Source organism: Hyperoodon ampullatus (assembly GCF_949752795.1).
Source record: "Hyperoodon ampullatus genome assembly, chromosome: 5".
In the NCBI taxonomy this organism is placed as follows: Eukaryota; Metazoa; Chordata; class Mammalia; order Artiodactyla; family Ziphiidae; genus Hyperoodon; species Hyperoodon ampullatus.
In genome coordinates, this window is record NC_136918.1 from 57551598 (window position 1) to 57566865 (window position 15268).

At 41.2% G+C, this 15268-nt stretch overlaps 1 protein-coding gene across 1 annotated transcript in view; it reads right to left on the reverse strand.

Moving 5' to 3' along the window:
• Positions 1-15268, reverse strand: part of FNDC3B (fibronectin type III domain containing 3B) — a gene marked incomplete at both ends in the record, with an annotated part of 281051 nt that overhangs the window by 126300 nt on the left and 139483 nt on the right. Inside the window, one exon of the mRNA XM_079704135.1 lies at positions 13343-13630. Coding sequence (XP_079560261.1) covers positions 13343-13630 — 288 coding nt within the window. The remainder of the gene's footprint in view (positions 1-13342; positions 13631-15268) is intronic.

Sequence of the window (15268 nt, forward strand, 5' to 3'; positions counted from 1 at the left end):
CAGAATCAGGCAAAGCAATAGAAAGTCTTACTGATTCTACAACGCATGTATCCTTACTACCAAAAAGATAATCTTTCTTCTATAAAATACTAATATAGTAGAGACTTATTAAACATTAATAGAGACATTTTTGCCCTTATGCATGACATTCGAGATACGTTGAGTTCACTAAAACCAGAGATTGAAATCTGTGGAGAATAATACTTCACAGACACGGAAATCTTCTACAGAAAGGAAACAGTTTCAAATTGAATACTGTCTGCCATCGAATTTGAGCTATCCTCTTGTGGACAACAGTGTGAATAGTAAACATTAATAGTGTCAGTGTGTTTCAAGAAATAAAATAACATGATAGCTGTAGAATTAAAGCACCAACAACCATTTTAATTTAAGTAACACATGATTCTTAACCCGAGTTTTCAAAAGACGCTGATATCTTATGGAGTTCCTTGGGGCAACATTCCACCAAAAAAAAAAAAAAAAAAACTTCCTAAAAGACTAAATATTATTTTTTTAATGTGCTTGGCAATATACTTAAATAGTTTTGAGGAACTCAGTGAACCTAAAATATGGCAGTTTCTCCATCCCTCTTGATTTTAAGGAGCTTACTGTTCCATATAATAATTTGTCTTTTCAAATAATAGGGAAAAAGAGGTCAATGTAAGTTCACCATGTGAATTAAGCACAGCAGTAACAAAGGCGTTTATGAAAATCTTTTAAAAATTGTTTGTAGGCTTAGTTCTTCCCTCTCACTTCCTCATGTTGCTCCCTTGGGGTAGATCTAATAAGCCTAGGAAGCAAGATCTGAGCACTTACTAGAAATGCCATCAATATTCTTTTTTATTATATATAAATGTAAAGTTAAGAGTGAGCTTCCTTTTTTGACTTCGGAAAGAGCTGACTGCATTTTAAAGTAACCTCAGTGAATAGACTTGAGGACACAGGGAGGGGGAAGGGTAAGCTGGGACAAAGTGAGAGAGAGGCATGGACATATATACACTACCAAATGTAAAATAGATAGCTAGTGGGAAGCAGCCACATAGCACAGGGAGATCAGCTCGGTGCTTTGTGACCACCTAGAGGGGTGGGATAGGGAGGGTGGGAGGGAGGGAGATGCAAGAGGGAAGAGATATGGGGACATGTGTATATGTGTAACTGATTCACTTTGTTATAAAGCAGAAACGAACACAACATTGTAAAGAAATTATACTCCAATAAAGATGTTAAAATTGAATTAAAAAAAAAAGAAAAGAACAGGATGAAAACTACTTCAAAGGATGTGAAAAGATACAAACTATTTCCGAGGGAGTAGACTGAGATGGCTAAAGGGAGAGAGACAACCGCTCTACATGTCTGTAGTTTTTTCATTGTCAAAATCAGTAAATATTACTTCTATAATTTAAATAAATCTAAACTAAAAACAAACAAACAAACAAAAAGTAACCTCAGTTTGTTAGAGGACCTAAAAATAATCATGACCTTTGATTAAAGCCAGCTGCTTTTAACAAAGGCACACTAACCCAAGGGTAGAGGTAAACCCCTTTCTTGTTCTTAACTTCCAAGTTAAAGTTTGAAGAGGAAATTTTTTTTTCTAAATTTCCAGTTTTTAAGCATACCCAAACTCTAAAACATCACTTTAACAACTGCACAGCACTATTCAAAAACCCAATACTTCAATCTAGTGTATTGCTAATGCTACTGAAGTTCTGTGTAAGGCTTCATTTTTAATTCACTTATCGAATCTACGGTGGCAGTGAATGTTCTAACTCAGCACAGGAGGAAGACATAAGCTTCAGGAAAGCCCAAAGGGGAAAGATTAAGAGTTTTATTTACATGGAGATTTGGTCAAAGTGGAGCTGCCCAAAGTGGAGCCACCAATAAAAGGGCTCATGGACCACAACAGGGCAGAAGGGCTGTGCCCTACTCCTCTGGACAATGCTGACTGAGCGGGTGGAATGCAATCTATGAAAATGGAACCATGAAACCTCCCTGCTTTTCTTCCTCTTGTTTTTGCCAAATTATCTTTATTCCACAATCCATAGAATCTTCCCTGTCCACCACGTTTCCTCCTTTCATTCTGCTTATTTTCCTTTTAGCCACTTCCTTTTGTTTCAATGTGCCATTCCTCTGAGGCCCTTCTCCTCTCACTCCCGCCTCCTCATTTTCCAGTTTTCTGGATATCACAATTCCCTTTTGTGCCTGGAGCAAATCATCCCCACCACTATCACCTGCTCTCTCCTGCCCCTTTTCTGAGCTCAACGCCTGTCTGCATGGAAAGCTCCATTCTTCTGATGCAGCTGGGAAGCAGCAGCTACAATCAGGGGTGGTGGGGCACGAGGCACATATAAGAATGCAAACTCAGCACCAAAAGACAAGAAGAGGAGATTTTATGGTCAACTACAGCGACATTTACACTCTTTACTTTGTAAATCCTAAATCGCAAGCAATGAGCTCGTATCACTGCTGTCTCTCATGGACCTTACCCATTTTACCCTTGTGTTCTCTACTCAATCCTTAATAGGATTTCAAGGTCTCATTATAGTACCAAAGATTGGAACAGCATGATATAATCGGCTGCACTGTGGTGTGTATGGTTGGGCAAATTAAGTTGAAAATAAAAGCCGGGCTTCCCTGGTGGCGCAGTGGTTGAGAGTCCACCTGCCGATGCAGGGGACACGGGTTCGTGCCCCGGTCAGGGAAGATCCCACATGCCGTGGAGCGGTTAGGCCCGTGAGCCATGGCCGCTGAGCCTGCGCATCCGGAGCCTGTGCTCCACAACAGGAGAGGCCACAACAGTGAGAGGCCCGCATACCGCAAAAAAAAAAAAAAAAGAAAAAAAAAAGAAAAGAAAAGAAAAGCCAAGGCTGGTCAGAGCAGAAAGGATGGCCTGTAATTAGCATATCTGCAATACTGCCTATAATCGTCACGTTACAAGAAACTGGTCCGGTAAACCCAGAGATTCGATACCCTGCCTCTTCATACAGCACTTACATACAGGAATCCTAGAGGACCATTCCACAGGAGATGAAGCGACAAAATCAATGTTGACATAACAGCTGGAAAGTTGCCAAAATTCCATCACAAATGCCGAGACTATTTCAGATGGAGTATCAATAGGCACGGTCCCCGACTCCACACACCATGTGGTGGCCAGCCTCTGAGATGACACGTCCCCTACCTCACCCCACCATCATCCCACCTCGGGGTAGACGCCTTCCACACCGTATCAGTAGGTACAATATGCGACCAACAGAATGTGGACGTGTATGACTTCTGAGGTATAAGGAAGAACCGTGAAAGAGCTTGAAATTTAGTGGCTTTCCTAGCAAGCTTATCCGTCTGGGTTAACTAATGGCCCTACAGCAAGTAATATGAGTGTTAGCAAAATATAGAGAAGTCGTGGCTTGCCCAAGTCATCTCCAGCTACTCCTCCTTTTGCAGCACTTCTAACACCTAGCAAAGTAATCTACAGCCGTGTGTTGAGAAGGTTCAGACACAGAATCAAGCTGGCCCATTAGGCTTTACTCCTCAGCCTCACAAGAGAATCCAGCCCAGAGAAGAGGCAGGAGAGAGAAGGAGGGAACTGAATTTTATTCTTGCCCAGGATTTACCAGGCTGTTGGTGGTAAACGGTCACGGTCTTTTCTTGGGATTGGATGCCCCTCTGACTCCCCTCATATCTCAAATCCTTGGCACTGAAAGTTACTCAACATTGACTCAGAACACAGGAGGCCCTGTCCTGCGGCACTCCAGGGGGTGCGCTCCCAGGCCGGGGGTTCTGTTAACATGACCCACATGAGGCAGTTCTCCTAAGCAGAAAAATGCCATGGTCTTTCTTTATCCATACTCTTTAACATTTCTAAAGCACTTAGTGCCTCTAAAATTGTACTAAGAACTCAGGACAGCCTTCTGAAATAGGTGCTATTAATGGTCCCCATTTTATACAGACATGAAGAAACTGAAGCTTTGAGAGATTAACTATCTTGCCCAAAGGCCCAAGGTTCACAAGGGGCAGAGGTGGGACTAAACCCAGATCTGCAAGGTCCTGACTAGTATGTTATTTTGCTTCTAAGTATGGCACATTTGTGATGATGCCCTTTGACCCAGTTAAATTCAGAATTCAACTTAGCTCAATGAGAGAATAACATGTACAAGTTTCAATTCAATAAAATTGAAGGTTATATATGTACCAGAAACAAACCATGTCATCACTTATACCTGCTGTTTAAAGGGTTCTTTGGGATGACATGTATTTTACCCACATGGGTTCTGATGTCATCTAAATGCCTCTATGATCAGTTCCCAAGAAAGCAAAAAAAGGCAGAGAAAATAATACGGGTTCACAGAGTTAAGTACTACATATGGTAGAAACTAATCAAAATTCTGCCCTCAATCTTCTGGTGAACATTCACTGCAAGAGAAAACTCAAAAAAAATTTTGCATGTTGTCTGTCTTTTTATATGTAAGTGAAAAATGGGAAGCTTCAAGTATGATTTAATGCGTTAAGACTTCTTAAACTGACATGACAAAAATATCTCATCCTGTCTGTTGAAAGAACCATGTAGTTAACGTCTTTAAAACATTCCAGATTGCAACAGAAATACAGGTGGGAAGGGCAAAAGGCAAAAAGATAAGTGATGGAACTTGATAAAGACAACTATACACTCTACTCATTAGCAAAAATTTGGGCCACCACATTTTCCTCTTTGTTGAGCCGCAGATTTTGCCTTTGTATCAGGAAAGTCAATGCCTCTGGAAGGAAAAACAAAATCAGTACACTGGGGTCTTACTGAAAAAAGTTACTCATTGCTGGATTTCTCCAGCTCTGGCCCTCAGAGGATAGTGCCCAGGTCAGAAAGCACATGTCAGTGAGCAGCACCCTCCTCCTGAAAACAGCCTTCTGTCCTCAAGCCTCCCTCCCTTCCATCCCACACGTAGGCAGTTGTTGCAAGGCCTGGAAACCTGCTCAGACCTCTCCCAGCATCACTCAGGGGCCTTCGAGACTAGGGGATAGATCTGGCAATCTATGTCTGAAATGGAAGTAAGGGTGTTAATTGCCCAGTTTCCTGCCAAAATGAGTGTATCTTGCATTTTGATCCAAGGGTCCACATTGTCTCTTTAAAAAAATAAAAGTCATTTGGGTTTGTCTGGACTATTTTCACTTTTCAGACTGTTACTTGGCAGAAGAATGGGTAAATTCCACTGACTTGAGCTCATTTTTTTTTTCATGTTTTCTTGATATTTTTGCCATGCACAGGATTCATATGCAGCTGCAGACAGGTGAAAACACACGGGATTTATCATCACCAAAGACTTGAGATGAAGCAATAATGAAAATACAACTAGAAACTGTACATTTTCAAATGCAGTGTGGAAAGCATCCACACCGGGAGAAAGGACCCCTGCCCCCTGCACAAGTAAACTCTCTTCCAAAACACCCAGTCTGAGTATGCCTAGGAGGTATGTGCTCATGAGAGAAAAAGGCTGCAGGTGAAAGAAGAAATGAGCCACTTAGGAAGTGTTAAAGCCCCACTAAACACCTTATTTTAAACAGAACAGCACCAGTGTTATCTCTTATGGGGAGCCAGGACCAAAAGAGACTCCAAACGAAAATCTGCCTTGACTCGTCACATTCCAGACCTTATTAACATTAGGCTTGTCCTTCCAAACAAAGGAAACGACTGTCAGCCCTGCACAGGTGGATGCAGCCGCCCCTCCCAGAGCCAAGCCACCCAGCAAGAGACAGCCTCCAAGAACCCGCAACTGCCCACAATCTCAGACCTCCGGAGGAAAAGGCCGTCCTCACCCTCACTACAGCAATTCTTATCTGCAGAATGAATAAACTTTCATACTAATTTCAGTACATACATATTGGGGTCAGATTCTGGTTTCTGACCAGTAATAGCAAAATGTAGAAAGAGAAAAAATGTCAGGGAAGGCCATCTGAGAAGAAATCAGAACACAAAAACCTGGTAATAAGGAATACTACTACTGTGGGTCAGAAGGAGAAAAGCATCAGAATAATGCTTTTGTCACCGGCTTTCAATGTTACAATCAGAAACTATCATTCTATGTGATGGAATTTTATCAACAGTGTAACTGAATCTCTGGATTGTCAACAATTCCAAAGGTCAAATGCCAAAAGTATGCTGTATCTTCATCTTCTTCTATATTTGGAATTCTTACCATTTTGTCCCAATGTTTTCCCATACGGCACTGTAAGTTCTAGAGGTCTTCACGTAAACTACTACTTATACGTTAGCAACATAAAAGGGACTCTCTCCACCTCCCGTATAAGCTTATCACTATGCAGGTACTACAAAAGGAATAAGCTTCAATTTAAAACGAGTGTTTTAACTGAATGCCTCCCATACCCCTCATTTAAAAATCTTCCTTCAAAATTGCTTGGCATTCAGGAGGCCAGTGGTTTTCAAATGTTACTGTGCCTGATTACCACCTGGAGAGCTCAACAAAACACAGGTTGCTGGGTCCCACCTCCACTAACTGTAATCCAGCAGGTCTGGGGCAGGCCAGGAGGGCACATGTCTTACAAGCTCCTAGATGGTGACGAAGCTGTGGCCTGGGACTGAATAGCCAGAGTCCAAGTGAGGGTGAGGAAAGCTTTGTGGATGACAAGTGCCCATAGCTCCCGCCCCAAGCACAGCAGCACCAACTCTATCTGCTGTTACAACGCCTGCGTGTGTGTGTGTGTGTGTGTGTGTGTGTGTGTGTGAGAGAGAGAGAGAGAGAGAGAGAGAGAGAGAGAGAGAGATGGTGGTGGTGGGGGAGGAAGGATACTGTATTTCATCGCGGATCCACATGAGATTTTTTGAAAAAGGAAGACCTGTTCATTGATAAGATTTTGAAAATCACTGATTTTTTTTTTTTTTTTTTTTTTTTTTTTGCGGTACACGGGCCTCTCACTGTGTGGCCCCTCCCGTTGCGAAGCACAGGTTCCGGACGCGCAGGCTCAGCGGCCATGGCTCATGGGCCCAGCCGCTCCGCGGCATGTGGGATCTTCCCGGACCAGGGCACGAACCCGTGTCCCCTGCATCGGCAGGCAGGCTCTCAACCACTGCGCCACCAGGGAAGCCCTGAAAATCACTGACTTTAACTCACCTGTTCATTTTACTGAAAGGGAAACTGAGGCCTAGTGAAATGACTTGTTATGTATCACGTAATCTAAAACACAAACAACTGTTATGTTACAAATCCATTAAGGTTTTAAAATGTTCAAGTAATGAGTGAAAAAGATAAACCCAGGGATGAGGTAAAGGTCAGCAGTATCAACTGCACACACAAAATACTTTCACACACACACACACACACAAAAGATGTTTGGAGATTGTGACTTATAAACACTCTTGATGTTCTTTCTTTCTCTCCTTCCCCTACCTAAACAACGCCCCCCCATTATTAATGGGGTTGCTTACTTAAGTCTTTTCATATTATCAGACAGTGGATCCTCACCAAAGTTTTAGTTTTTCACTCTGGCTTCACATAATCATTTCTAAAACAGTACTAGCAGATAACCTAACTCTCCTTTCTGAGGATATATCAATGACACAGGGACTACAGCGCTGGCTGAAAACTAGGGGATTTCAGTTACAAAACCGTATCCTCTGAATAACTTCCTTGATATCATATGCTTCGGTTTTTACCAAGGATGAAATGGAAGGATGAAACTTCCCTCTCACTCAATGAAGAGCAACAGAAACTTCTGTAGCCTCTGTGGTAAAAGGAACATGACAATCTTAACTTGGTTTGGGCCACAGAAGAGGCTCAAGGCCCAGCTCTTCTTGTACAACATTCTGCACACAAGGACAAATCCTGTCATCCTGTCCTCGAACAACTACGGACATGGTGCTCAGGCACTGAACTAAAATCAAATGCCAGTTAAGGAAAAGAAAGACAAGGGAAATTTTCTTGAAATATTTTCCCCTAATCAATCTGCCATTATTATGCCTTGGGGAGACAGACAGGCTCCACAGAAAGAGATGATATTTGAGCTGGCTCTTGAAGGACTGAGTTGGAGTGTGCTAGGCAGAGGGACTGGAAGGAAAAGCCAAGAAGAGAAGATGAGGCATATTCTTGAAACTGGGCAAAACTTTGGGCAGCTGGTGGGGAAATCTAAAGTACTTGGGAAGGTGAGCATCAAGCAGCTTAGACTTTATTCTCTGGACAACGGGGACCACCATGGAGGTTCCTTAAGGAGGGGAACAGCACGTTCAGATCTGATGTAGCTGCAGCCGTAATCAGAGGATGGGATGGGGAGGAAGATGGATAATCCCATTTCTTAAAACATAAGGTGGTCCTTCTCAGACTAAGCATAGGGAATCCTAACTCAGGTTTCTAAAAAATGTATGAGGAGATGCCAAAGACAGAGTTCATTAGAAAGGATGCCCCAAGAGGGTATCCAGAGTTCTCACTCACTCGGAACTTTAAGTGTCCCTGATGGGGTGATGAGAAGATGTGTGAAATCTGGCACCTCTGGGTAGGCAGCACATTTTTGCCCCAGTAGCAATCTCTCTCAGAGAGCCTGGATGCAACTTTCAGAAGTAGAGGTCCAGGAGTACAGGGTTGAGCTTTCAAAATGAAGACGGGTTTAAGCAGAAGGAAGCCACTTCTGGCTTACAGGGGAAGGAGTTGCAGGGCGAGGGCATGAAGGCAAGAGAGACGGCATCGGATGGCGGGAGGTGGAGAAGGGGGCGCAGGGGCACATAGAGATACTTGTTCTGAGAAGAGCACACATCTTGATGAGAGTTGATCCTAAGATTACAGGGGGGGGGATGATAAGAATATTCAAGTAACAAGGGTGACCATTATACTGAGGTGTTAAGAACCAAGATAGACTACTTTTAATATTTAATATTGGGAATTAAAATACCCATTTTACAGATAAGGATACAGAGATTCAGGGAATACTAAAAGCAAACAGTCAGCAAGTGACAAAACCTGATTCTAAGCCAAGTGTGTCTGATACCAAAGCCCCAACTGTTCTCTGCCCACATCACACCATCAACTCCAAGGTGTACAAGAAAACTGGAATTCTACATTTCCCTGATGGTACCGTAGACTTTGTCCTGCCTAAGCTGTTTTCCTGAAGGTACCAGCAGTAAATGAAAGGAGGGGTTGGCTGCAGAGCAAGACGGCTTGTTTTAGAGAACAGGGCAGTTAAGAACCCAGGGTTCATTCCACAAATTTTACTAAGTACATACTATGTGCCACACACAGTCCTAGGAGGTGGTGAGCTAAAGTTCCTACCTCACATCATATAGAAACTAGCAAACCACACCTTCCATAACCATCCTTGATATCAGAACAGTAGTTCTCTATCTTGCTGGCCATCATTCTCAGTGGAAGTTTAATAAAAAACATGAAGCCAAATCAGGTGAAGAGATTCTGGTTTAGCAGGTCTGAAATGAGGGTTAGGGGTCTGCATTTTTTGGAAGTTCCACCAGTGTTTCTGAAGTACAAACAAGAGAACCAGGATTCCAGAGAGTAATTAATCAATCTCCATCTTTTAAATGTATTTATTTGTTAAGATTAACATAATTTGTTTGCTTATCACAGGACCAGGTACAAAGTTGAAGCTTGCCCTTTTCCTTTTACATTTGTATTTTCTAAGTGGTAAAAAGGCGGTAAGTAATTCAAGTAGATTCCCTCAAAAACTAGGGAATTCTGAGATTAAAAGTTGGCCTCCTCTGGCAAATGTGGGCATCTTAAGTAGAATGTAGAAAAATACCACAACCTGTATGTCATGGTTAAGTATAAACCCTAATCTTGTGCGAACTACATATGAATGTAAACAGATCAACATACTAAAATCAATTGTAGCTTCGTATATAATCAGATGGCACTGTAAACTTAAGAATTGTTTGAGAAACTTACTTCCTGGGTACAGAAGTCAGTTGCAGTACATTCAAGCAAAAAGATACCCTGGGAGAATGTTGCCATTTACGTACGAGAAGGCAGAAGAAGCCTTCTGGGATCCTTTCAGCCAACAATCACATACTGAGGCAGACAGGGCTGAACCATTATGAACGACATTATGGACTCCAAGAACAAGAGGTGCTTTTGTTCACCTATTCCACCTGATTCAGGTTTTTCCTCTTTGCTTCGACAACCTGGAGGCTCAAAGCCAAATAGATGGCCTACATCAAGCAACTCTTCGGGATTCTTTATGTACAACCTTACTCGTGTCTTCGTCTTATTTGTCCTCAGTTTCCTCAGATATTTATTTTTTTATAGATTACTTTTCAGAGCAGTTTTAACTGCAGAGCAAAACTGAGCAGATGCAAAGAAGGCCCTTATACACCCCACCCACCACATGCACAGAGCCTGCCCCACCTATCATGTCCACGCCAGAGCGGTACATTCGTTACAACTGATGAACCTACACTGACACGCCACCATTACCAAGCCCATGGTTTACGTTAGGGTGTATGTAACTCTTGGTGTTGTACACTGTATGGGTTTTGACCAATGTATGTGATATGTACCCACCATTACAGTATCAGACAGAGTAGTTTCACTGCCCTAAAAATCCTTTGTGCTCTGCCTGGTCACTCCTCACTCCCCCAACCCCTGACATCTATGAATCTTTTCACTGTCTCCATAGTTTTGCCTTTTCCTATTGGATAGTTGGAATCATACAGTATGTAGCCTCTTCAGACTGGCTTGTTTCACTTATTAACATGTATTTAAGGTGGCTCCATGTCTTTTATAGCTAGATAGCTCATTTCTTTTTAGTGCTGAGTAGTACTCCATGTGTGGATGAACCAGTTTATTTATCCATTTACTTACTGAAGGACATCTTGGTTGCTTCCAAGTTTTGGCAATTATGAATAAAGCTGCTCCAAACATCCATGTGTATTTTTTTTGTCAGGATGTAAGTTTTCAATTCATGTCAGCAAATGGTTATTTTTTTATCCAACATGTAAACCCCATCAGATCCTTATTGGAATGCGCTAGAGTACATAAAATAATCCTCCATCTGACTCTATATTTCATGGCTAAACCATGTGGAGAGTAGCACTTGGAGTGATTATGAGTAGGCAAATACTGTGATGAGAAAAGGAACAATACACCAAGTTTGAACTGAAGGTGAGATAAAAATATTTTCTAACTCTTTTCATTGTGAAACACAGACTCCCAGAAGCCCATAGCGAAAAAGATCTCACTGTTACCAACACAATAACATGTTTTCTACGCAACAGCAAAGAGCTTAAGGTGCTCAGAATAATTATACTCTCTGTCATAATGTAAAATGCCAAAATGTTTATTAACATATGTACATTAGCAAACATTTCAGTGTTGATTTCAATGCAAATCCATTTCCTCTCTTACAGCTATGAGAGAATATTAAAATATAGGGCAGCTTACACATTTAGGTATATGTAAAAGGAAATAATTGCATATATAAGGAAGGTTTACTTTTGCCAGGTAATTCATAACTACACTAATTTTGTATGCTAACTTCAACCCTGCTTCATCTTATTTCCCTTCTCTTATTGTCTCTCTGCCTCTTAGATCTTACTCAAATTTGTTTTATCTGCCTCTATTATATTTATCTATTTCATCTGCCTTAAATCTTTTTTGACGCAAGGCAGAACAAAAAGTATTAAAGAATGAATCAAGTAATCAAGGTAGTTCAAACTTCATAAGCTCTCTGAAGACAGCTTATACATTCTTTTTCTCTTTTCTGTAGACTAAAATTCTCCTTAGGAAAACCTATTTCTAATTTTTTTGTGTGTGAATTCTCTCTTAAATGCCCATGATTTAAAATTATAACTTGCTAATAACTGAATTTCAAACTTAGAAATTATAGTATTATTTGACTAAAAATCATTTTATACAGCAGACAGCACTTTCCACTAGGAGCTGTTTGAAAGCCTCTTAAATCTTGGGTCACTCTTATATACTTGTTTATGTTTTGTTTAATAATTATAATAATAATGCATGGTAATTAAATAAAAGTTGGAAAATACAGAAAAGAATAAAGAACAAAATTAAAAGCACCTATAATATAACTCACAGAGAAATTACTGTTCACTTTTCACTGTATCTTACTATTGCTCTTTTTCGTGCTACAGTTCACTCATATGAACAACACGGGAGGAAATGTTGATGCCAGTGTCTGTTTTTTTTTTTTTGCGGTACACGGGCCTCTCACTGTTGTGGCCTCTCCTGTTGCGGAGCACAGGCTCCTGACACACAGGCTCAGCAGCCATGGCTCACGGGCCTAGTTGCTCCGCGGCATGTGGGATCCTCCCAGACTGGGGCCCGAACCCGTGTCCCCTGCATCGGCAGGCGGACTCTCAACCACTGCGCCACCAGGGAAGCCCGCCAGTGTCTGGTTTTACCTAATTTTCCTCTGCCCTGACAGAGGCCAGTCTTCCCTACACAATCAACCACACACTAATTCTGTCTTTTTCATTCACAAACACATTCTCACATATACAATGCCGGTTTCTACCTGGATGAGGTCCGATAAGGAAGGAGTGTATTTAATAGTGTTATAATCCGTTCTTACCTTGTCTTTCATATGTCTTTGTTTATTTCTATCTGTTATCTCACCTAGCTTATCAAAGTGTTCTTCTTTTGCTTCTCTTAAGTCAGCCTTCTACATATGCCTATATAAAAAGCTTCTGTTTTTAACTCCTGTGGCATAAGAACAGGTTGTGTCTAAGTCTTACCTAAAAGCTTCATTTAAAGCACACGCATCTTCTTCCCATATTAATTGATCTACAGCCACAAGACTAATCTACAAAGAAACAAATGCCCCTTTGAACTGATGTCTCTCTATCTATATGTGGTGCCCCTAATTCTTCCTTCTCATCCTTGGTCTATGAATACTTCATTCAGGATGCCAAAGGTGGCATTGAAAACAATAACTGATGAGGGAGACAGAAATATATTCCCTTACACGATGATAAATTTCACTACAGTATGGAAGTAATTACATCTGGTTTTATGAGGTATAATTATTTTGAGATTTAAACTAGCCCTACACTTCTTAGAAAGTTTACCTGTTTTACTTAGGATCTCTTCCACATTTGTCTACTTAGAATGAAACAACGGAAGTAAGCTAATGTGAAAACACTTTCAGGTACTTGTTACTGAGTTTAAGTAGAACGTGACACAGCACGTGTCATCGAAGAAGTAACACTTCTGCCATGAAGTAGTAATAGAAAAGAGATGATACACATCCTGTCCTTGCTAAGCAAAAGATAAGAGAAGGTCTACCCTATCACTCCTAGCAGAAAGACCAACTGCCATGCAACACCCTGACATAAAACTCGGCGTCTCAGTCTTTCACGGCAAACGTCTTTGAACATTACCTTGTAAGTCTGCGTCACTTGACTTCGGACTGCTTCTTGCTCGCCGCTCTGTTTTCTTAACGCCCGGCCCACCGCTGCCTCCTCCCCCGCCTCCGCCGCCACCACCACTGTGGCCCTTCCCATAGCCATTGTACACGGTTGTGCAGTTGCTCTTGTAGATCGAAGAAGGAGGGCTGTTGAGGCGATTCTGGCGGTCAATCTGGCGGTCTTTCAGCTTTTTGTGCGGAGGCTTGCTGTACTGGTCTTCTCGGGTGATATAACTCGACATTCCATAGAGTGGTATAATTTCTAAAATGATGATTATGACAAATGCAAGCTCAGTCTACGTTTCCAATAACAAATTATTATAGGGTCAAATGACCTGACGCCTGAAGGAAGAAGTTTAACATATTACTAAATACAGTATAAAAGCGATACGCAGATTATACATGTTTAAAATATTCCCATTCATTTCTAACCAATAAAGGAATAATTAATCATTAAAAAACTATACTGTATGTTCAGAAATGTTCCAGAAATTATGGGAAATACTGAAGAAGGGTTACTGTCCACCAAGAGTTCATATTTTAGTTGAATAGATAACTAAGCTTGATTTGCCTGTCAGTTATTTTTAGTAGTTGCAACATACAAAAAAAGTTAGAATTAACAAATAAAATACCCCCTTAAGTAATGTGTTCTTAAAGATACTTGAAAGTATGCTTATCCTTATGGACAGAATAGCATTTCTATCAGAAAGTATACAGCAACTAGAATATAAGGAGTTATTTGTGCCATCTAGAAGAGCCAACATTTGAACAAAACCTACTAAAATGAAAAGATGAGAAATTTCCATTAAAAATAATCAAAGCTCACAGAATCAGGGGAAATGTTCAAGGAGATCTTGTAGTGATAAATATAAGCCATCTCTGCAACCTGGTGCCAAGCATAATAATCTACGGTCATAAACTAGTATTTTGGGGTAATCAGGAGGTAAGACAAACTGACTAGTAGAATGTCACCTGGCTTCACTATCCATATTTTTACATGGCTCAAAAGAAAATGGGAGGGGGCTTCCCTGGTGGCGCAGTGGTTGAGAGTCCGCCCGCCCGTGCGGGGGACGCGGGTTCGTGCCCCGGTCCGGGAGGGTCCCGTGTGCCGCGGAGTGGCTGGGCCCGTGGGCCATGGCCACTGGGCCTGCGCGTCCGGGGCCTGTGCTCCGCGGCGGGAGGGGCCACGGCAGTGGGAGGCCCGCGTACCGCAAAAAAAAAAAAAAAAAAGAAAATGGGAGCCTGCAAAATAATCTCACGATCTTAGGGGAAAACATTTATTTTAAATTTAAATTTTTTAAGCAATTAAGAATTCTATTTAGACATTAATAAAAATGGTAATGTATAACACAGACACTGGGTCCTTACATGTTTATAAGAAAAAAAGGCCCCACGTGCACAGATTGACCATATAAATTACCATCCAAATCTGAGTATTTCTGAGTGTGATTAGGGAGCATTTCTAATTACTTCTCTTGACACGAGACCTAAACCAGCACTGTCCTGGGCACACCAGGAATGTATGGTCACCCTATATAACTTAATGACTAATGTTTCAATTGTTCAATGGTAAAGCTCCACTTTTCATTTTCTTTCTGTTCACATAGCTTGAGGAAGACCTTTAAAAAGCAAATCTTTACAAGATAACCAATCTGCACTAGAGAAACACAATCCTATTCAAAAAGTGCATGCCCAAATAAATTATGTCTAAACATACAAAAAGAATGGTAAAAAGGCTTTAAATATCACAATGCATTACACTTGAGACTTAAAATATTCACCATGGGTACTGATAGAATAATATTTTAAAACATCAAGAACTTTTAAACTCACATGGTTTGGGAAATTAAATTGCTTTTAGGTGTATGCACACTGAGAACTAAGGTAAGACAATATATAA